The 21,918-nt window shown below is 48.6% G+C and overlaps 1 protein-coding gene, 1 long non-coding RNA gene and 2 pseudogenes across 3 annotated transcripts; 1 reads left to right on the top strand and 3 right to left on the bottom strand.

Annotated features, from left to right (window-relative positions):
• Positions 1 to 2,554: 2,554 nt before the first annotated feature.
• Positions 2,555 to 4,736, bottom strand: LOC150047956 (N-acylneuraminate cytidylyltransferase pseudogene; annotated as a pseudogene).
• Positions 4,737 to 6,812: 2,076 nt separating this feature from the next.
• On the top strand, positions 6,813 to 7,339 carry LOC150047955 (securin pseudogene; annotated as a pseudogene).
• A 3,284-nt stretch (positions 7,340 to 10,623) lies between these two features.
• On the bottom strand, positions 10,624 to 15,920 carry LOC150047954 (uncharacterized). Of its 2 annotated transcripts, none has more exons than XR_016539319.1 (3): positions 14,690 to 15,085; positions 10,974 to 11,130; positions 10,624 to 10,866 (listed from the first exon to the last, which is right to left on the bottom strand). It is a non-coding gene; the product is annotated as an uncharacterized LOC150047954 (long non-coding RNA). The 2 variants fall into 2 exon arrangements; XR_016539318.1 differs by lacking the exon at positions 10,624 to 10,866 and adding an exon at positions 15,835 to 15,920 and having other exon boundaries at positions 10,924 to 11,130; positions 14,690 to 14,934.
• A 1,789-nt stretch (positions 15,921 to 17,709) lies between these two features.
• LOC150047953 (saoe class I histocompatibility antigen, A alpha chain-like) lies at positions 17,710 to 19,591 on the bottom strand. Its single transcript, XM_090356142.1, has 5 exons — positions 19,512 to 19,591; positions 18,982 to 19,251; positions 18,544 to 18,819; positions 18,168 to 18,443; positions 17,710 to 18,048 (listed from the first exon to the last, which is right to left on the bottom strand). Exons 1-5 carry the CDS (start codon positions 19,573 to 19,575, stop codon positions 17,921 to 17,923), a joined length of 1,014 nt encoding a protein of 337 aa, XP_090212268.1. The 5' UTR covers positions 19,576 to 19,591; the 3' UTR covers positions 17,710 to 17,920.
• Between the last annotated feature and the right edge of the window lie 2,327 nt (positions 19,592 to 21,918).

Here is a 21,918-nt window from a genome sequence, read left to right as displayed (position 1 = left end):
GCTTGAATTCTGAGCACAGGAACTATCCCCGGGTTTCCTTAGCTCAAGGCTAACCCTCTACTACTTGAGTCACATTGCCACTTCAGGCTTTTTCTGTTTATGTGGTACCAAGGAATTGAACCTAGGGCTTCATATATGCTAGGCAAACAATCTAACACTAAGCCAAATTCCCGGCCTGTCCCCAAGCTTTTATGGTAAGGCTACCCTTCCACTACTTGAACCACAGAGCCAATTGGGCTTTGCATTTTTTTTTTTTTGCCATTCCTAGGCTTGAGCTCAGGGTCTGAGCACTGTCGTTGGACTTTCTCAATGTTAGAGCTCTACCATTTGAGCCTCAGCACCACTTCCAGCTGTTGTCTATGTATTTGGTACTGAGGAATTGAACCTGGGTCTTTATATATGCTAGGCAAGCACTCTACCATTAGGCCAAACTCCTGGCTCCACAATTGGGCTTTTTTAGTGGAAATTTAGTGTAAATAAGTCTCACAGACTTTCCTGCCCAGTCTGGCTTCCAACTGTAATCTTTACTTCTCAGCCTCCTGAGCAGCTAGGATTATAGGTGAGAGCTATCTGCCACTGGCTGTCCTTTAGCTTTTTCACTCAAGCCTATTGCTTTACCTCCTGAAGGCAAGAGCTACACAATGCTGAAAATTCATTTCTTCATAGCAGAGACGTCTGTGTGCAATGCCACCACGATAAGACACTGCCTGCTGCTGTCAGTGACAGGTGGCCCCGGAAGGGTATAATAGCAGAACCTAAATATGGTAAGAGCAGGCATAATTATGACAGAAAAAAATAATGGAGAAGCTGAGCATGGTGGCACATACCTATAATTCTAGCTACGCAGGAGACTGAGATCTGAGAATCATGGTTCAAAGCCAGCCTGGGCAATAAAATCCATGAGGTACTTCTCTCCAATTAACCACCAAGAAAACTGGAAGTGCTGCTGTGGCTCAAGGGGTAGGGTGGTAGCCTTGAGCTGAGGAGCTCAGGGACAATGCTCATGCCGAGAGATCAAGCCTCAGGAACAACAAAAAAGAAAAAGAAAAAAAAAGCTGAAAGTGGGCTATAGGCTCAAATGGTAAAGCAGAGCTGTAACCTTGAGAAAGCCCAAGGACCGTGTTCATGCCCTTAGTCCATAGTCCTGGATTGGCAAAAATAATAATAATAATAATAATTAATAAAGCCTGAATACAGAACTTAAACTGAATCTAGACTGATCTGCTAAGAGAAGCACTTATTTCCTATAGTTCTGGACACAGGACAAGATGCTGGGAATATCTGAGTTCCTGGAACTACAGTTATTATTGTAACAAGAGTGTTGTTTCTTTTGGGCTCAATACTGGAGCTTGAACTCAGGGACTGAGTGCTCATTGTTAAAATAGCTTGCCCTTTAACTTTTTCTTTTTCTTTCTGCCAGTCCTAGAGCTTGAACTCAGAGCCCCAAGCTTCTTTTGCTCTTGAACGACAGAAACATTTCTGGCTTTTTCTGTTTATGTAATAGTAAGGAATTCAACCCATGGCTTCATGCAAACAAAGCAAGCACTCTACCATGAAGCCACATTCCCAAGTCCACCTTTTTCTTATCAAAGTCTACAACTTGAGCCAGACCTCTATTTGTTTCCCCCTTTTTTTGATGGTTAACTGTAGGTGAATCTCATAGATTTTCCTTCCTGTACCAGCTTCAAACCATGATTGTTAGATTGCAGCTTTCTGAGCAGCTAGGCTTACAGACATTAGCCACTGGCACCTAGTTAAGAACAAGGAGCAGGGAAGAGGACCCAGATGAATATGATGACATCAAAACCCAGAACAACAACTCTTCATGGCCCTGTACCCATTTGCTTGCCTTCTCTTGTCTCTATCTGGAATGCACCAGACAAAGCAAACACATGGTTTTCAGACATTTTCCAGACTTTCTATTCTGTCTTAAGTTTTACCATTCATCTTCTGGTAACTTATCAACCTGCTCTTGACAAGAATTTGACAAACAAGCCCATAGCCACATTCTCCTTGCCAATAGGAAAGCAAGAAGCTGCAGCTCAGAGCAACCCACAGTGAGGTCACAGGTGGAATGTCCAGCCCTTTTTCAGCTGGAGCAGCAGGTGGATGGGGAAGGAGAGCCAGGCCGGTGTGGGAAGAAGGTCTCAGTGCAGAGGACTGAACTGGGCTTCTATTTCCTCACAGGATGCTGACAGTATGCAGACTCCTGGACATGATCAGAGCCTGGGTGCAAGAAGAGAAGCCAGGAGCTCATGATGTCTCAGGAGGAAGGAAGAGAGTCAGGAACAAGCCATGTATCGTTCAGTGCTATTAAAAGATGGGGTATAACATGGTTGAAGGAAAGAAAGAAACCATGAAATCACATCAGTATAAGATATGACGCCCAGCAGCCGACCACACATTCAGTACATCCCAATCCAGAACTCCCACAGAACCATAAGAATATTCCAGGAGCCTCCTATCCCTTCTTCAGAGTTGCAGGATGTCTGTCACCATTTTAAGCTGTGGGAGAAGCTTGAGAACCCTGAGCATTGTCCCTGCCTGTGGGAAAAGAACAAAACAAGAGCTGGTCAGAGCCCATAAGAGACATGGCTAGCCAGGGGTGATGGCTCCTGCCTGTAATCCTAGCTACTCAGGGGGCTGAGATCTGAGAATCAGAGTTCAAAACCAGCTTGGGCACTAAGGTCAATGAGACTCTTTTTTTGTGCGTGTGAAATGCGATTTTATTTATGAACGGAAGGCCACGGTCTAAGGGGCAGCGTGGCTTCCAATAAATAAAAACCCCGGGTGTCATGGAAAGCACACAAGGACACAGCGTCGCGGGGAAAGCGGTACACACTCAACGTGGATGAGGGTCACACCTGCGTTACACTATGATTCGGAGGAAAGCTGCCATCTCCCTGGCAATCATCTGGAGAGATGGTCGAGGAATGATGATGGGGGGGGGCGGAAATCACATCACACTTTCTGTATCATTGTATCACTGAGCAAAGGACAAAAAAAAAAAAAAAGGAAAAACCAAATCCCAACAAGCAGCCATGTCCGGTCTTTCCCTCTCTTATTTTTGGCATGAATTATTTACCTTCTCCATCAGAAGGAAAATGTGCTCTGCGAACTCTCGATTGGCCGCCGGGCCACCACTGCACTTGCAAATGTAGCCCCCCGTGGGCAGGGACCCCGCTGAGGCCGACTCTCTTCCAAGCACTCCTCATCTGGCACCTCGTTCCCGAGATAAGCCACTTGCTTTCAGCAAAGCCCCATCTCCTTCCTCCATTCGTCCACCACGGCCAGATTGTCTGATACGCTGATCTCCATTTTGCAGTCCGGCTTCAAGGAAGCGAGTGTCTGCTTTTGAACACGTCCTTTCGGAGACGAAGCGTACCTCGACACCACTTTTCCTTAACAAACTTATCCCAATGGCATCTTTTACATCGTGAGATATGATTTCTTTCTGGTCTCCTGACACGTCCACGTGGCCGTTGGTGAGACGCCCATCGATATTGCAAACCAAAAGTTTTATCTCCTTAAGCTTCTCCTTGCCAAAATAGCCGTATCTTAGCACTCTCTGCTCAGCGATGGGCCTGTCAACGTCCACGTCTAGATCCACACTGTGCCCAGCTCGCATCTCATAGTGCGCCATCTTCCCTCCCTGCAGGTAGCCCATCTCGATCAGGTGCCTTTTGGCAAAGTAGAAGGAGCCATTCTCGTACAGCTCCCCACTCCAGTCCTGTCGCTGAGGCCGCTTGGCGGGGCTCAGGTTCAGTGGCTCTGTCACCTCGCGAACTCCTTTCTGGATCTCACTCCATCGGAACTGGCGGCGCCTGACCACGGAGAACACGGAGTCGTAGCCTTCTTCCTGGATCGTGTCCGCCACTTTCTGCAGATCCGAGGGGTGGAGGCAGGGCGACGTGGCCTGGGTATTTCCCACTATGTCCACCTCATTGTGGTACTTGAGGAATTCCACCATGGCATCGAGAGAGGTAGAGTTGTCTTTGGAAGTTTCCGAACTTCTCCGATGCCCTTGAGCTCCGAACTGCTTGGCTATATTTCCTATATCATCGTGGTCTGCTGAAACCCTCACACTCTGGAAGACGCCCGAGTCCAGCGCGGCGCGCAGCACCCAGCCCAGGAGCCGCACGCCGGCCAGGCGCCGGATGTTCTTCCGCGGGATGCCCTTGCTGCCCCCAGGTGAGGCGACTTCTCGGCGCCCCGGGCCGCGCCGCCGCCGCCGCCGCCCCGGGCGCTCGCGCGCTGCAGCTTCGGAGGCCGACCCCGGCCCGGACGGCCCCGCGGGCTGGGCGCCGAGGCGGCGGGCGCCCGCTCCACCGCGTCCATCTTCCTCCCGCGCCCGCGCCGCCCCAGCTTCTCCGCATCCGGGGGCGCCCGCCCCGGACTCCCCTCAAGGAGACTCTCATCTCCAGTTAACTACTAGAAAGACAGAAGTGGCGCTGTAGTTCCAGGGCATTTCCTGAGTAGCTAGGATTACAGGTGTAAACCACCAGCACCCAGCATGGTGGTTAATGATATATGTCAACTTAACCAGGTCCTAATAAACAGATAGTTTATCAAACGTGATTTGGATATTTCTGTGATGGGCATGAGATTGGCACTTAAATCAGGGAGTTTTGAGTGTAGCTAGTTGCTCCCTTCAGGTAGGTGGGCCTTTCTCAATCACTTGACGACTTGAGGTCCCGGAGAAAGAATTCTCCCCACACTGCTTCCATAGGCTGTTTGCTTCCAGCCTGCATATTTTCATGTGCTGTCATCATTGTGTGTTACAGTTTGCATTTGCCCTGCAACTGTACACGAAAATCTCTTCCATCCTAGCAAGTCTCTTTCTCTGGAGCTGCAGATAATGCAGTATTATACACACTAAGCAAGCATGCAACAAGGGGCTAAGAATGTAGCCTAATGGTAGAGTGCTTGTTCAGCATGTATGAAGCTCTGGGTTCGAGTCCTCACTACAGTGCCCAGGTCCTGAATTCAAGCCCAAAGACTGGCAAAAGGGGGAGGGGGGGCGTCGGCGAGCGGAGAGATAAGAATGCAATGAGCAATTATAGCCAGCAGGTGGAGACAAAGTGTTTCAGATGCAGGAACAATACTGCTCAAAAGTTTCAGGAAGGGCAGGGAGTGTGTCCTAGTGGTAGAGTGCTTACCTAGCATGCACAAAGACCCGAATTGGATTCCTCCATACCACAGACATAGAAAAGCGGCAAATGGTGCTGTGGCTCATGTGGTAGAGGTCTAGTCTTGAGAAAGCCCAAGGACAGTGCTCAGGTCCTGAGCTCAAGCTCCAAGACTGGTCCAAAAAAAAAAAAAATGTTCCTGAAGGTCCAGGCACCAGTGGCTTCCACCAAGACCCCTAGAACCCTAGTTACCTAGGAGTCTGGGATCTGAGATTGCCATTTGAAGTCAACCTTGGGCAGGAGACTATAATTTCCAACTAACCACTAAAAAGTCCAGAGTGAATCTATGGCCCACATGGTAAAGCACCAGATATGAGCAGAGAAACACACACACACACACACACACAAAAAAAAAAAAAAAAAAACCTTGGACAGTGTCCCTGAGCTCTTCTTCTCAAGGCTACTGCTCTACCCCTTGAGCCCAGTGCCACTTCCGGTTTTCTGGTGGTTAATTGGTGCTAAGAGTCTGATGGACTTTAGTGCCCAGGCTGGCTTTGACTGGATCTCAGCCTCCTGAGTAGCTAGGATTACAGGCATGAGCCACCACACCCCGCTCCACTGGGACTTTCTAATGAAACCTTAAACACACATTGTTGTGGAATTAGAATTCATTTGGGGCAGGCAGACACCGTGGCACATACCTGTAATCCTAGTTACTCAGCAGGCTGAGCTCTGAGGACTGTGGTTCAAGGCCAGTCTACCAGGAAAGTCCCCGAGATTCTTATCTCCAAATAATTACCAAAAAGCTGGAAGTGGAGCTGGGCTCAAGGGGTAGTAAGTTCAAGCCCCAGGACTGCCACCCTCACCAAAAAAAAAAAAAAAAAACAATTAATGTGGGCCAATAGATTGTGCTGTTTCCACTGTTTCACACTGTGTGCCTGCCTCTTCTACTGTATGCATCCTTGTGTATATGTGCACAAAACTGTGCACTTGTGTGCAGGGTGCCATGTGCAACTATGTGCAGCCATGCACACACACATGAAATCACAACATACCCACTCATGCATGTAACATGTTCTGTTAGTGTGCATGATGCATGTGTAAATTCATGCAGACATATGCATATGCATACACACACAGAGATACACAGCTGTACTCATGCACAGCTCACACACACGCATGCACACTCTCACGTGCATGCACATATGCACATACTGGGAGCTAGGTTTTCCCTCAAACTCTGTCACTTACTGTGAGTGCATGGTTCCTCCTGCAGGATCACACTCTCTGCAGTATTTCCACATGGCTGTGACAGAGCCCAGTCCAGGAGTCCCTGTCTTTCTGACCCCTGGCTTGGTGAACAAGCTACCCTTCATCTACTACAACAGTGAGGAGGAGAAGGCAGAGCTGATTGTTCACTGGTTGAAAGAAGACCGGAGTTACTTTAATGATGAGACTAAAATCTTCATAAAATAGATAAAGCTTTTCCAGTTCAGTCTCAGATGTGTGAAATTACTACAACAATACCTGGGGCAAGAGCCCAAACTCTGTGCTCCCTCAGTGGGCAGGTAAGCACCATGATAAAGTGGTGGGAGCAGACCTCACAATACCCCAACCCTCAGGGACGGGGGACCTGCAGCAGACATCCTGACAAGCCATCACTTGAGACAGCCAGGCCCCCGAATGGCTCCTAAGGAGGGGCTGAAGCTGGGGTCCCGGCCTGTCAACGAGTTAGATGGGACAACTCAGGTTTCAACACCACGGGTTGGGAAAGTGTTCAGTGCTCCACTGGCCTTACCTACAACTGCCAGGAAGGCTTTAGAAATGGTTAACAGAGCTACAGAGAACCAAGGAAGACTAATGAGCCCATCAAACAAAAGCAGTTCAACTTCACTAGTGAAAAGATGGAGAAGACTGTGAACGCATCAAGCTCTGTTCCTGCCTGGAGGACACCTACCCAGAAATAGAAAAATTCTTCCCCTCAACCCTCTAGACTCTGAGAGTTTCCAGCTGCCTGAAGAACACCAGACGCATACCTGCCGTGGTCTAGAGGAGGAGCGGGGACTTGAGACACTGCTGCAGCTGGGTCCCCCTCACATGTAAAGAAGCCACGTCCTGCATGGGAATCTGATCTGTCGCCATCTCCCTCCAGCATTCTCTCTCCCCTGGATGTCCAGCTGCCTCCTGAGTGTTATGATCTGGATATTTGAAGTTCTACTGCACTAGGGTTTGTGTGTTTGTGTTAATGGTTTTTGTTGTTGTTAAAAAAAAATGTGGAAAAGAAATGTGAAATCAGGCCGGGAGTTTGGCCTAGTGGTAAGAGTGCTTGCCTGGCATGCATGAAGACCGGGTTAGATTGCTCAGTACCACATATATAGAAAAAGCCAGAAGTGGTGCTGTGGGTAAAGTGATAGAACTCTAGCCTTGAGAAAGCCCCAGAGCAGTGTCCAGGCCCTAACCTCAAGGCCCTGGACTGGCACCAAAAAAAAAAAAAGTGAAATCAGGAAATGGGAACAAAAACATGAGAAGTGTTATCAATGTGTATGAAGTAATGCTCCTTCTATCTGGTGACTATAACTGTAACTCATCTATTAATTACAATAAAAAAGAAGAGAAAATATGTGAAATCATATTTGAGAAACAATGAAAGCAAAAAAAAAAAAAGACTGGAGGCATGACTAAGAGACAGAATATCTGCCTAGGAAGCTCAAGAATCTGAATGCAAACTCCAGTCCCCTCCCAAAAAACTCATGCATACAAACATGTACGGATCCAGTTGTGCATATGTATGTATTCCATGTACTACTGCTTTTTCTTTGACCATGAAGACCAGGTTTTGATTCCTTGGTACCACATACATAGGAAAAAGCCAAAAGGGGTGCTGTGGCTCAAGTGGTCGAGCTCTAGCCTGGAGAAAACCTAAGGACCGTGCTCAGGATCTGAGCCCAAGCCCAGGACTAGCAAAAAAAAAAAAAACAAACAAGAGAGGCTACCAGAGTGGCTCAAGTGGTAAAGCCCTAGCCAATGAATGAAAGCATCAGATAACAAGTTAGTCCTGGTCTTAGACAAAGGAGAAAGAAAAGAGGGGGGGGAGTGGAGAAGAAGAAAGGTAGGAAAAAGAAAGGAAAAGAAGGGAAAGAAAGAAAGAAGAGCAGGGCAAGGTGGCTCATGCCTGTAATCCTAGCTACTCAGGAGGCTGAGATCTGAGGACTGAGATTCAAAGCCAGCCTGAGTACTAAAGAACGTGATACTCTTTTATTTTTCATATATTTTTTTATAAGAACGTGATACTCCAATTAACCACTAGAAAATGGGAAGTGGGGCTGTGGCTCAAGGAGTAGGGTGATAGCCTTAAGCTGAAGAGCTCAGGGACAGCGCCCAGACCGAGTTCAAGCACTAAGACTCACAAAAGAAAGAAAGAAAGAAAGAGAAAGAAAGAAAGAAAAGAAAGAAAAGAAAGAAAGAGAGAAAGAAAGGGGCCGGGAATTTGGCCTAGTGGTTAAAGTGCTTGCCTAGCATGCACAAAGACCCGGGTTCGATTCCTTGGTACCACATACATAGAAAAAGCTGGAAGTGGTGCTGAGGCTCAAGTGGTGGAGCTCTAGCCTTGAGAAAGTCCAAGGACAGTGCTCAGGCCCTGAGCTCAAGCCCAGGACTGGCAAAAAAAAAAAAGAAAAAGAAAAAGAAAGAAAGAAAGAAAGAAAAGAAAGGTAAAGAAAGAAGGAAGTCAAGAGATCATGGGGAGGGAGAAGGAAGAGGAAGAAGGGAGTGGATGGGGTGAAAGGGAGGGGACAAAGGCCATGATGGAGAAGCCTGGAGTATTTGCCTGGCTTCCTTGACATGCCGTTCTTGGGGGATGGTAGGCCCTCATACCCTCCACTTCACCTATGGCTGTGAGCTGTGGGAAGATGGCAAGAAGAGATGGCACTGGCAGTATGGCTCTGATGGTGAAGACTACCTGCTCTTGGATATGGAGTCTGAGCAATACTTGGCAGCCTCGTTCCTTGCCAGCGACACCAAGCAGAAGTGGGAGGCCACCGAGCACAAGCCAGAACAGGACAAGAGCTATCAGAAGAATGAATTTGAAGCTTGGAAGGAACAATTTGACCCACACTGGTCATGACCTTCCCCAGCTCCCCTTCCCATGTCCTCCTCAAGGCCCCTTCTTTCCAGAGCTGGGGATGGGGAGGTTGTCCCTCAGAGCCACCCCTGCACAGGGATGTGGCCATCTGTGGTGGAGGGTGGAGCCCATGTGCTGAGAGCCACTCCCCTCTGCTGTCTCCTGGGCAGTGCTCCCTGCTCCTTTCTGAAGTCCTCCCTGGAGGACTCCATCTCTCAGGAGACATGGCACATGCCGTGGCTCTTGGAGGTTTTCTCACACTTTAGCCTCTTTCCCACTGGAGACACAGCTGTGAGAGTTGATGTGAGACTTGAGAGCTGGAAAATGGGTCTACTCGTGGAGGGGGTTGGGAATGAATTCCCAGGCCTTTCTCGTGGGTCCCTGCCGAGCTTAGGCTGCTTCCCTCCACCCCACTTAGATGTCACTCATTACATCAGATGCTACCCGACATGGCTGCACATGGATCCTCTCTATTTTGTCAACCTCAGAGCATCCCCAGACCCACGTGACCACCACCCCAGCTCTGAGCACGAGGTCACCCTGAAGTGCTGGGTCCTGGGCTTCTACCCTGCGGAGATCACCCTGACCTGGCGGCGGGATGGGGAGGACTTGACCCAGGACATGGAGCTGGTGGAGACCAGGCCTGCAGGAGATGGAACCTTCCAGAAGTGGGCAGCTGTGGTGGTATCTTCTGGAGAGGAGTAGAGATACATGTGCCATGTGCCATTTCTAGCTCTCTTTCCAATGGCTCAGATTACTCTCTTCATCTTTTCTTCACATTCTCAGCATCCCTGGACCTCTTGTATATTCTGAACTGCTGGAGATTTAATACACTCGTGTGTGTGTGTGTGTGTGTGTGTGTGTGTGTGTGTGTGTGTGTGTGTGTGTGTGTATTTTAAGGGGGCTGGCAGTTTGGCCTAGCGGTAGAGTGCTTGCCTCATATACACTAAAACCTGGTTCAATTCCTGGGTACCACCTCTAGAAAAAAAAACAAAAAACCAGAAGTGGTGCTCTGGCTCAAGTGGTAAAGCCGTAGCCTTGAGAAAGCCCAAGTCCAGTGCTCAGGCCCTGAGTTCAAGCCCCAGGATTGACAAAAAAAAAAAAAAAAAACAGCTAAAGCCAGGTGTGGTGGCTCACTCCTGTAATCCTAGCTAGTGAGGATCAAAGTTCAAAGCTAGCCCGGATACAAAAGGACCTGAGACTCTTATCTGCAATTAAGCTCTAGAAAATGGGAAATGGGCCTTGGCTCAAGAGTAGGGCAGTAGCCTTGAGATGAAGAGCTCAGGGACAGCGCTCAGGCCACGTTCAAGCCCCATGCCCCACAAAAAAAGAAAAAAGAGTGTATTTTAACTGTTCCTGTTGGGGCTAGGAGTGTGGCCTAATGGTAAGACTGCTGGCCTAGCAAGCTCGAAGACCCAGGATTGATTCTTTAGTACTACATACATAGAAAAAGTCTGAACTGGTGGGGTGGCTCAAGTGGTAGAGCACCCAAAGACAGTGCTCAGATCCTGAGTTCAAGCCCTGGGACTTGCAACAACAACAAAAAATGCTCCTCTCTGTTAATGTAGTTGCATCCAGTTGACGCTCTGGCAGCTGTGTCTGGATCTGATGATGGTTCTGAAAGTAATAACCGGCCATTTCTCACTGACTTTACTAATGCATTATTGTAATGAAAACTTACCCATTGTTGAAAACTCCACGTAGTACTCCCAAGATGAAAGTACCTGCACACAGAACAGTCCGGCAACAAAGGGGAAGAGTAACTCAGCCCGAAGCACGGTGTCTTCATATGCGCTCTACTGAACGTCCAACACAGAGCACGCTTCATTACAGTGAGAAGTTAATCTTCACCTCTGTAGTCAGAAAGGAAGTCCAGTGTTACTGTAGGAAAAAGAGAGAAAAATTTACCCCTTAGTGAAATGTCTATTTTTGTTGTTTGTTGCCTGTCCTGGGTCTAGAACTCAGTCCCTGGGTGCCAACCCTGCCCTCACCCTCTACTACTTCAGCTATAGCTGCAGTCCAAGATTTTGGTGGTTAAATGGAGTCTCACAGGGGCCAGGAGTTTGGCCTAGTGGTAGAGTGCTTGCCTAGCATGCACAAAGACCCAGGTTCGATTCCTCAGTACCACAAACATAGAAAAAAGCCAGAAGTGGTGCTTGGCTCAAGTAGTAGAGCTCTAGCCATGAGAAAGCCCAAGGACCGTGCTCAGGCACTGGGCCCAAGCCCAGGACTGGCAAAAAAAAAAAAAGTGTCACAGATTTTCCTACCCAGGCTGACAGTGAATTTCATTTCTGACATTTCAACCTCCTGAATAGACAGAATTACAGGGATGAACCACTGATATCTAGTTCATCTAATGTTTTTATTCTATCCATAGTTAACCTTCATTTGAACAAAGCCATACCTGTACATTTGGTTTTGCTCTATTTACTTGTTTGTTTTTTTTGTCAGTCATGGGACTTGAACTCTGGGCCTGGGTGTTGTCCCTGAGCTCTTCGGCTGAAGGCTACCAACCTACCCCTTGAGCCACAGAGCCACTTCCAGTTTCCTTGTGGCTAATCGGAAATAAGAGTCTCTGCACTTTTTAGCGCCCTGGCTGGCTTTGAACTGTGATCCACAGATCTCAGCCTCCTTAGTAGCTAGGATTATAGGCATGAGCCATCACACCCAGCCACATTTCATATTTTATAGTATGTACAATATATGATATATTATCAAGTAATATATGAATATAACTATGTATAAGGATATGTTTATGTACGTGTGTATATATGTCTTTCAGGTCTCTGGAAAGTGTATGCTGCTGTGCTTTCTGAGTTTGGCTTGTGTCACTCAGTATGACCATTTCCAGTTGCATCTGTTTTTTGCCACATGGTATGATTTTATATTTTTTCCTGCCTGGGTATGTATGTATGTGAATATATATTGCCTGATTCAATTTTTTCATTACTGTGAGAAGTGGAAACATGAACATGAAGGTAATTTTCTGGTATATTGATTGACTCTCCTTTAGTTACGTATATGACTTCTATTAAACTTCATTAAACCACCGTAGGTTCCACACAGTTTACCTGAGAATTAGTTAAAAGGGGTCATATATTTGTTATTGCCTGTGTGTTTTTTCTGGGGAAGTACAATACAATCTAGTGCCTCCAAACTGGGATAAGGCCAACAGACACTCCCAAACTTACACAAAGTGCCTTTGATGAATGTAAAACTAACCATATACAGAGGAATAGATACTGAAGCCTACAAAGGGCTGTGTTTACCAAAGATTTCCAAGTAGCAAAGTTTCCATCTTCCTGCTGCTCAACATAGCTGCTCAGTATTTGTGTTTTGGTCTGCTGTGGGGCTTGAACCCGGGGCTTGGGTGTCCACCCTGAGCTCTTTTGCTCAAGGGCACAAGGATTCCTATTTTCTAGTGGCTAATTGGGGATCGATTTCATGAACTTATCTGCCAGGAATGGCTTTAAATAACACTTCCCAGATGTTGGCTTCTTCCTTTCTTTCATTCCTCCTTCCTCCATTTCTTTCCTTCCTTCTTTCTTCCTCTCTTCTCCTCCTCCTCCTCCTCCTCCTCCTCCTCCTCCTCCTTCTTCTTCTTCTTCTTCCTCATTCTGGTGCTTGAACTCAGGCCTGAGCACTGGCCCCAGGAATTCTCAAGAAAGAGCTCTACCACTGGAGCCACAGCACCACTTCCAACTTTTTTCTATGTATGTGATACCAAGGAATCAAACCCAGGTCTTCGTGCATGCTAGGCAAGCACTTTACCACTAGACCAACAGCCCAACCTAGATCTCAGCCTTTTGAACAGCTAGGAAAACAGGCATGAGAAACCAACACCAGGCTTCAGTACTTATTTCTATAATTCTAATCCATAGCAAAAACTAACAATGAAAACCCTGTGGTTTTACTGCCTTCGTGTGGTCAAATATGGAAACTACAAGCGAGGATAGATTAACACTGCATTATAGGAAATTTGTGTTTATACTGCACTCTATCATAATACTCATTAAACATCTTCCTGACATAAAAAATGTCAGCTGACAGGGCCGCGAGTTTGGCCTAGTGGTAGAGTACTTGCCTAGCATGCACGAAGACCCGGGTTTAATTCCTCGGTACCACATACATAGAAAAAAGCTGTAAGTGGTGCTGAGGCTCAAGTGGTAGACCTCTAGCCTTGAGAAAGTCCAAGGACAGTGCTCAGGCCCTGAGCTCAAGCCCAGGACTGGCAAAAAAAAGTCAGCTGAGCACTCATGGCTCACATTGGAAGTGGCGCTGTAGCTCAAACTGGTAGAGTGCTAGCCTTGAATGAAAAATTCAGGGACAGTGCTCAGACACTGAGTTCAATACCAAAGAAATACAAAAAAGAAAACCACTGGTGGATCATGCCTAGACTCCTAGCTACTCCCGAGGCTGAGATCTGAGAATCATTCTTCGAAGCTAGCACTGACTGGAAAGTCTGTGGGATCCTTATCTCCAAAAGCAAGAAGTGAAACTGTGGCTCAAGTGGCACCACACTAGCCTGGACCTAGAACAAGCTTAGCCTAGCGACAGCACTCAAGCCCTGAGTTAAGCCACAAGTTTACACACATGAAGAAAATTCCTCCAGTAAGAATATTTCCTCACAACTCATATCAAAGACTGTTCTCAGCAAATCCCAGATTCCTGGCTGTGCACAGAACACAGATGAGATCGCACTCCAAGATAAGATCACACCTCAAGACTTGGCACAATGGGATCTTCAGTTCACAAACACTTGGCCTAGATATGTTCTTACCAAATTCCTCCCATCCTGCAAAACTTCTCTCAGAGGTGATGATTAACACCGAGTACCACAGGTAGCTTCCCTGTCCCCAACCCACACTGTGTCCCTTGTCCTGCAGCACTGCCCTCCTCCTGCAGGACGTGGTCCTTCCTTGCTCTCTGAGGCAGTGTGCCACCTGCCTCTTCTCACTAGGAATTGTGCTCCACAAGGATGGCAGCTCCTGTCTCCTTTATCTTCCCCAAGGGATTCCATATTCCATCTGCAGAGCAATTCCACAGGCTTAAGAACTACACATTTAAGTAGTCAGAGCAATGGCCCAGCACTGTCAGGGGATTCAGGTATTAATCTGTACCTAGAGAATGAAGTTAGGCCAAAACAAGTGTTTTAGTCAGGGTTTGACAGGAATGAGTCCTCATTGGGGGAAGGGCAGGGAGGGAAAGTGGTGCCAACTCCTCTCCAGGATGCAGGAAGCAGAACAGGGCAGAGATAGTCAAGGCCCACGGAGGTGCACCAGCCCCCAAATACCACACACACAGTGGCTCCCCAACTTCCACAGTTCCACCAGCTCCCGGTTCTATTCAGTGGATGACACCACTCTGAAGGTTAGAGTACTCATGACTCCAGTCTCCTTGAAATACCCAGACACACATGTGTGCACAAGAGTCTACTTACCTCCACGACCGCACAGTCACTCAAGAGGAGAATGACAATCCCCCCTTACTCTGTTTTTCATCTTTCCTTTTTCATTTTCTTTTCTTCTTCTAATTTTTTTTCCAGTTGTGGGACTTTTACTCAGGGCCTGACCACTGTCCTTGGACCTTTTTCACAAGGCTACATAGAGCTCTTCCACTTGAGCCACAGCACACTTCCAGCCTTTACTTATGTATGTGGTATCAAAGAACCGAACCTTGGAGAGACTTATCAAAACAACAGGTTAAAATGGCAGAAAAGCATATGAGAAAATACTCATTATCCATGGTCATAAAGGAAATGTAAATAAAAACAACCCTAAGATACCACCTTACCCCAACAAGAATGGCCAAGATTTTGAACTCAGACAATAATAGATGCTGGTGGGGTTGTGGAGAAAAAGGAACCCCCCTGCAGTGCTGGTGGGATTGTAAGCTAGTTCAGCCACTCTAGAAAGCAGTCTGGAGCTTTCTTAAAGAACTGAAAATTGACTTTCCCTACAATCCCACCATACGATTTCTGGGCATCTATCCTGAACATCATAACCCAGGATATGATAAGGACACCTGCTCAGCTATGTTCATCTCTGCACTATTCACAATAGCCAAGTGATGGAGAAAATCCAAATGCCCTACTGCAGATGAATGGATATAGAAAATGTATATATATATATAATATATATATACATATACAATGGAATTCTACATAGCCAACAGACAAGATAAAATAATGGCATTTGCAGGGAAGTAGATGAATCTACAGCAAAACATGCTGAGGGAGACAAGTCAAGACCAAAGGAACAAAAGGCGCATGGTATACTTAACATGAGGTTATTAGATCCAAAAAGTACAAGAGGGAGGACTCAATTTGCATATCCAATGGTATGGACATGGTACTGGAAATATAAACACAACTATATAGACATAAAAATCTATGACTCTATAGACATAAAGTTTTATTACATAGATTAATATGTACCTATGACATACAAACCTTCGATCTAATTTTAATTATGTTCTAAAGTCTAAGTGCCTCCTTGAATAGTGATTGCCTCCTTGAATATGTCATTTGAAATATGATGTAAAAGTCAATGTTAATAAATTTACAATAATAAAAAAGAACCAAACCTGGGTCTTCGTGAATGCTAGGCAAGCACTCTACCACTAGGCCAAATTCTTAGCTCATCACTCTGGTTTTCAATCCAAGAATATGGTTTGAAGCAGAGCTGGGAGAAAAAAAGACAAGGGCAGGAGTTGGGAAGGAAAGAGAAGATGGAGGGTATCAGTAAGGACCTCACAGGAGAAGCCTGATCTCCTTCCTCTCTCCTTTTCCCAGATACATCCTTGAGAGTACTCCAGAAAAGACAAAAGTACTCTAAAGAAGAAAAGTGCTAGAAGGACAGCAAGCTGCCTCAAATTGCTTTTCTTCTCACCACACACACCCCTCTACACCACACACCCATCTGTAAACCACACACTCTGCTGTGCCAGGCTGCCTTGTGCTTTGGGAAGCACTGGCAGAAAACACCTCCTGCAGCTGTCAGAGGGACACCAGAAAGGCAAGACACCAACTAAAGGAGGATGGCCAAAAGAGAGGCAATTATGGAGCAAATACTGATTGTGCCTGAATACAGGAAGCAGGCCTGAGTCCATGTCATCTGTACACTCTGCCCTGTGACCTAGACAAACCCAAAGTCCTGGGAATCTCTAAGCTCTGTGACCACAGCTTCGCGAGTAGAAGGTTCTTGAAAAGCAACAGGACTAAGGAACAAGGAAGACACCCAGGTGAGGAATGACAATATGACTTCCAGGACCATTAAGCTCCAAGCACACAATCCTGTCCACATTCAGCTGCTCACAACTACAAGTATCCCTCCCAAAAAACACTAACCCAACCTGGGCGCCATTGGCTTATGCCAGGAATCCTAGCTACTCAGGAGGCTGAGATCTCAGGATGGAGGTTCAAAGCCAGTGTAGGCATTAAATACCAGGTGTCTTTTATCTCCAGTTAATCACTAGAAAATAGGAAATGCAGCGGTGTTCAAGGGGTAGAGCGCTAGAACTGAGACATCAAGACCCATGAGCACCCTAAAAAATTTTTAATAAAAACAAAACAAAACATTCAGCCCAACAAACATGATGATTCTGCAATATCAACATATTTTTATTTTGTCATAAGTTTTAGGAATCATCTTTGATTTATTAATTTTACTAGGCTATCTCATGAAAACAATGTGAAAAACACGCTCAGATCCAAATTATCTGTATCAACAGGGAAGCAAGAAGCAGTGGGCAACTAAAAGAGAGGTCAGGGATGGGGACTCCATGGCCGGACATGGTAAGAACCCAGGTGTGGAGAGACAACAGAGGACCTCATGATGTACCAGGAGGGAGGAAGAGTGGAGGAACTAATGTTGTGACTCTCACTGTCACACAAAGCAGCTGGTCACTGCAGGAGAGAAGAACAAGGACAACAAGGCAGATCAGGCTCTGTTAGGGACACACTCTGAGCAGGCCACCTAACACCCCAGTCCAAAGGCCCTGCAGCCACCACATAGCCTTCCCTGTGCCTCAGCCCTGCCCCCCCCCCCCCCCCCCCCCGCTTAGGGCCTCCAGGTTGTCACTTTTTGCAGGTGAGAGGGACACTTCAGAGCCCTGGTCACTGTCTGCCTCTGTGGTAGAAGAGGAACTGGTTAGAGCCCAAGGGCATCACTGGGGGAATTATGGGGTGGAGGAGCTCCCACAGGTCCTGTCTGCACACCACCAAGGTCACCTCCCTCCCACTTGCTACTCACTTGCAGCCTTGTCATAGCCTTCTCTTTTGCTACCTGCAAGGACAAACAGCACGTGAGAGGGGGACACAAGCACTGCCATGAGGGTCTGGATGAGTCCCCAGCCTTGAGCTCAAGGGAAGTTTCCAGAAATGTGACTAAGGAACCAGGGATTCATCTGGAGAGATGAGCACACCAGTTGGGAAGAGAGACCCCAGGACCTGCTGGAGTGTGACCTCAGTGGGGACATTCCTGGGGGACCTGAGTGTTGGAATCTGGTCCCCATCACCACCCTCAGGGGTGACAGTTGTGTCCTTCATTTGCCCTGTGATTTACAGAAGAGGAGCTGTGAGGCTGGGGATGCCCTGAGTGTGCACCACTTCCCATCCCGTGTGCAGCACACACTTCTACCTGGGGCCTGAACCCACGAGGGGGCCAGGAATTCACACCTCCACCTGCCTACCTCCATTCCGCTTCCTCCACAGCACAAGAACCACAGCAAAAAGAAGCAGAACGGCAACGATGACCATGACAATGACCCACATAGGAATGGTGGGCTGAGCAGGTGGCTCTGGAGGAGGGGAAAGGAGGATGAGGCTGTGCTCCTGCTCTCAGTCCTTCCCCTGCTGAGGCTCCAGATGGCTCCTGCTTTCTCTGCCCACCTGCTCTGTGCCCTCAGCCCCTGCTTACCCCATGTCAGGCTGAGGGGCTCAGGCAGCCCCTCATGCTGCACATGGCACGAGTATCTCTGCTCCTCTCCAGAAGATACCACCACCGCTGCCCACTTCTGGAAGGTTCCATCTCCTGCAGGCCTGGTCTCCACCAGCTCCATGTCCTGGGTCAGGTCCTCCCCATCCCTTCTCCAGGTCAGGGTGATCTCCGCAGGGTAGAAGCCCAGGGCCCAGCACTTCAGGGTGACCTGGTGCTCAGAGCTGGGGTGGTGGGTCACGTGGGCCTTGGGGGAGTCTGACAAGGAGCCAGAAATTCAGATCCATGTCCTGTTCTACCATGGCCTCTGTGCAGCTCCTGTCACCATCCCAGGAGGTGGAGAGCCCGGCTGCTGTACCTGTGCGCTGCAGCGTGGCCTTGCCGAGCTCCAGGTATCTGCGCAGCCCCTCCACGCAGGTGCCCTGCAGGTAGGCTCTTCGAAGCTCAGCATCGCCAGCCTCCTCCCAGTTGCGCCTGGTGTTCTGAGCGGCCATGTCGGCCGCGGTCCAGGAGCTCAAGTCCTGGTTCAGGGCGATGTAGTCCTGGCCATCATAAGCGAACTGAGTGTACCCGCGGAGGAGACGACCATCTGGACTCAAGTCGCAGCCTGTCATTCTCTGGATGGTGTGAGAACCTGCCCGGCCCACGGTCAGCACCTAAACTGAAAGGAAACCCGCCCCCGCCTCCCAGCCCCTGCGCCCGGCTCCCATGGCCTCTGGTGAACCTGTCCTGAGACCCCGGGCTGGCGGGCGGGGATGCTGGAGGGGTGTTGATCTCCCCCCGGGCGATCACTCACCTCCCGCGCTCTGGTTATAGTAGCCCAGCAGCGTCTGCAGGTTTACTTTGTAATTCTGTGCAGCGTCCTTGCAGATCCTCGTCTCCCTCTCCCAGTACGCGGGCGTCTCCAGCTCTACCCAGGACGCCCGCGGCTCCATCCTGGGGTTCGCGGCATCGCTGTCGAAGCGCACGAACTGCGAGTCGTCCACGTAGCCGACGGCGATGTAGTGGGGCTCCCCGAGGCCAGGGCGTGACGTGGAGGTGGAGAAATATCGCAGGGAGTGGGGACCTGCGGGCGGAGCCAGGAGACCCGCGCCCAGCTCTGGGTGGGAAGAGGAGTGCAGGGACCCGGGGTGGAAGGGGGCGTCGGGAAGGCCTGGGCGGGGCCCCCGGTGAGTCCCTAGGACAGGCCTGGGGGAGGGGACGGGGGCGCAGATTCCCGGGTCTCCCCCCAGCTCCCTCTTCCTATCCCCCCTTGTCCCCTCTTCCTATGCCCCCCCGCCCCCTCTCCACCCCTGCAGACTCTGCGTCTCCGGTTCCCTGACTCACCCGCCCAGGTCCCGGTCAGCGCCAGGGCCCCCGACAGCAGCAGCAGGACGGATCGGGGGGCCATGTCCCCTGCCTCGTCATCGAGGGGACTCCGAGTGCCAGGAGCTCTGCGCGGACTTTAGAATCTGGACATCGTGGTCCTGATTGGCTGCTCCGGAGCCCGACACCCAATGGAGGCGGGAACAGGGGCCGCGTCACCAGTGTCCGGGTAGAAGCCGCCCGCACAGGTGGGAGAAGTGAAGCTGGAGTCCAAGATCCCCAGGCTGAGCTTCTCGACCCAGAGCCGCGCTGGGTCCTGGAGCCCGAGCTCTGGACCCCGGCACCTGGGACCTCGCCGTGAGCCCGTCCTCCCGCTCCAGCACTCTGTGCCGGCCCCCTGTGGGCTCCTGGCCCCGGACCACCGCATAGGTTCTCAAAGGTTTGGTTTCCAGGATCTCTGCACCCCACACGTTCCTGTGCAGCCCGAAGCGACTTGACCCTAATGTATTCTGTCAATATTCACACAGACATGAAACCATCCTTAAAGCTCATTCCCTGCTATCCTGGGTCATCTAGGGATGGAGATTCAAAGCCAGCCCAGGAAGAAAATCCCTGAGACTCTCATCTGCAATAAACCATGAGAACCGGAGATGGCGCTGTGACTCAGAGTGGTGGAGTGCTAGCTTTGAGTAGAGAAGCTCCAGGACAGAACCCAGACCCAGAGTTCAGGCCTCAAAAGGGGACAATAAATAAATAGATAATTAAATACTTTATAAAAATGGAAGGCCAGATGCTACAATAGTGTTCACTAGAACCTAACGTTAAAAACGAACTATACAGCCAGGGAGGTAGCTTCTGCCTATAATCCTAGCTACTCAGGCAGCTGAGATCAAGTTTCAAAGCCAGCCCTGGCTCAAAGGGACCTGACACTCTTCTCTCCAGTTAACATCTACAAGACAAGAATTTGGGCTTGGCTCAAGGGTGGATTGGTAGCCTTGAACTGAAGAGCTCAGGGACATTGTCCAGGCTCAGTGCAAGCCCCATGACCCACAAAAATAGATAAATAACTATACTTGCAAGGAGAGAGGGAAGAAAAGAAAAAATGGGAGAGCAAGGGATGGGGTGACTAAAAGAATGGTGTCCATAAACAAATGTATTCTTTACCTGACTTTTATAACTGTATCTCCTCTATATATCCATTTTATCGTCACAGAATAAAAAACGACTTGTTTATAATACTATTAGTAATTTCAAGTTAACAGAAACAATTGCCTTCCTAGTTCTTGTGGGTTTTTTATTTGTTTCTGTAGTTTCATTTTTTGGGACTGGGAATGGGGCTTGAATTCAGGCCCCGGGCGCTGTCCCTTAGCTCTTTGGGTAAAGACTACCACTCTGTCTGCCCAAGAGAGCTTAAACCACAATCCTCAGATTTCAGCCTCCAGAGGACTACAGGTGTGACAACCATCACTCAGCTCACTCAATGTCATTTCTCAGAAACTAAAAAGTCAGCTGTTGAGGTATGCTAGATAGATGCCCTCTCTAGGCCAGGGTCTTTTAGGAAACATATACACCATATCCAGGTTGTCCCAGAAGAAAGTACAGAGGAGCTGCTGTGTTACAGCCCAGCCAGCCACTCTGCTAGGTGTGATCAGTGTGAAATCTCAGGCTCAGACTGGGGACACTGATTCCCTTTTCCCCTGCAGATCTTGATGGATTACCCAGCATGCTACTTCCTTTTCTGAGCCTCCCTCCCAGCTCCTCCTCTCAGCCTCAATTGTTTCATTCTGTGTGACTGATGTCCCTGAGCTCCACAGCTCAAGGCCTAGAGTTCTTCTACTTTGACCCATAACATGACATGCGGTTTCCAAGTGGTTAACTGGAGATAAGACTCTCATAGGCTTTTGCTCCTGAGCTGGCTCTGAAATGCAAGCCTCAGGTCTCAGTCTCCTGAGTAGCTAGGATTATAGGCATGAGCCACAGGAACCAAGCTCAACCTCATCTCTATGGTAGTAGCACTGTGTGTGCGTTCTTCATGACTCTGAGAGCAGGACACAGGCCCCTTGCTGGGAATTCCATGCTTGGCTCCCTTTGAACAATGATGCTCAGATCTCAGCCTCCTGGGTAACTAAGTTTGTAGCCACCATCACTTGAATGGAGAACAATTTAAATAGTGTAGACCAATGGCTTATATTGAAAATGTAGATCAAGGGGCCAGGAGTTTGGCCTAGTGGTTAAAGTGCTTGTCTAGCATGCAAGAAGACCCAGGTTTGATTCCTCGGTACCACATACATAGAAAAAAGCCGGAAGTGGTGCTGAGGCTCAAGTGGTAGAGCTCTAGCCTTGAGAAAGTCCAAGGACAGTGCTCAGGCCCTGAGCTCAAGCCCAGGACTGGCAAGAACAACAAAAAAAAAAGAAAATGTAGATCAAG

Source organism: Megascapheus bottae, chromosome 22 (assembly GCF_031878675.1).
Source record: "Megascapheus bottae isolate mThoBot1 chromosome 22, mThoBot2.hap1, whole genome shotgun sequence".
In the NCBI taxonomy this organism is placed as follows: domain Eukaryota; kingdom Metazoa; phylum Chordata; class Mammalia; order Rodentia; family Geomyidae; genus Megascapheus; species Megascapheus bottae.
This window is presented reverse-complemented; position numbering and strand designations above follow the sequence as displayed.

What these genes read in the sequence shown, in the direction of transcription:
- LOC150047953 (XM_090356142.1), bottom strand. Translation starts at nt 19,575, where the DNA reads ATGGCCCCCCGATCCGTCCTGCTGCTGCTGTCGGGGGCCCTGGCGCTG. An exon ending in GGCCACGCTGCAGCGCACAG is followed by an intron (nt 18,444 to 18,543) that starts GTACAGCAGCCG and finishes GCTCCTTGTCAG; the next exon opens with ACTCCCCCAAGGCCCACGTG. An exon ending in GCCCCTCAGCCTGACATGGG is followed by an intron (nt 18,049 to 18,167) that starts GTAAGCAGGGGC and finishes CCCCTCCTCCAG; the next exon opens with AGCCACCTGCTCAGCCCACC.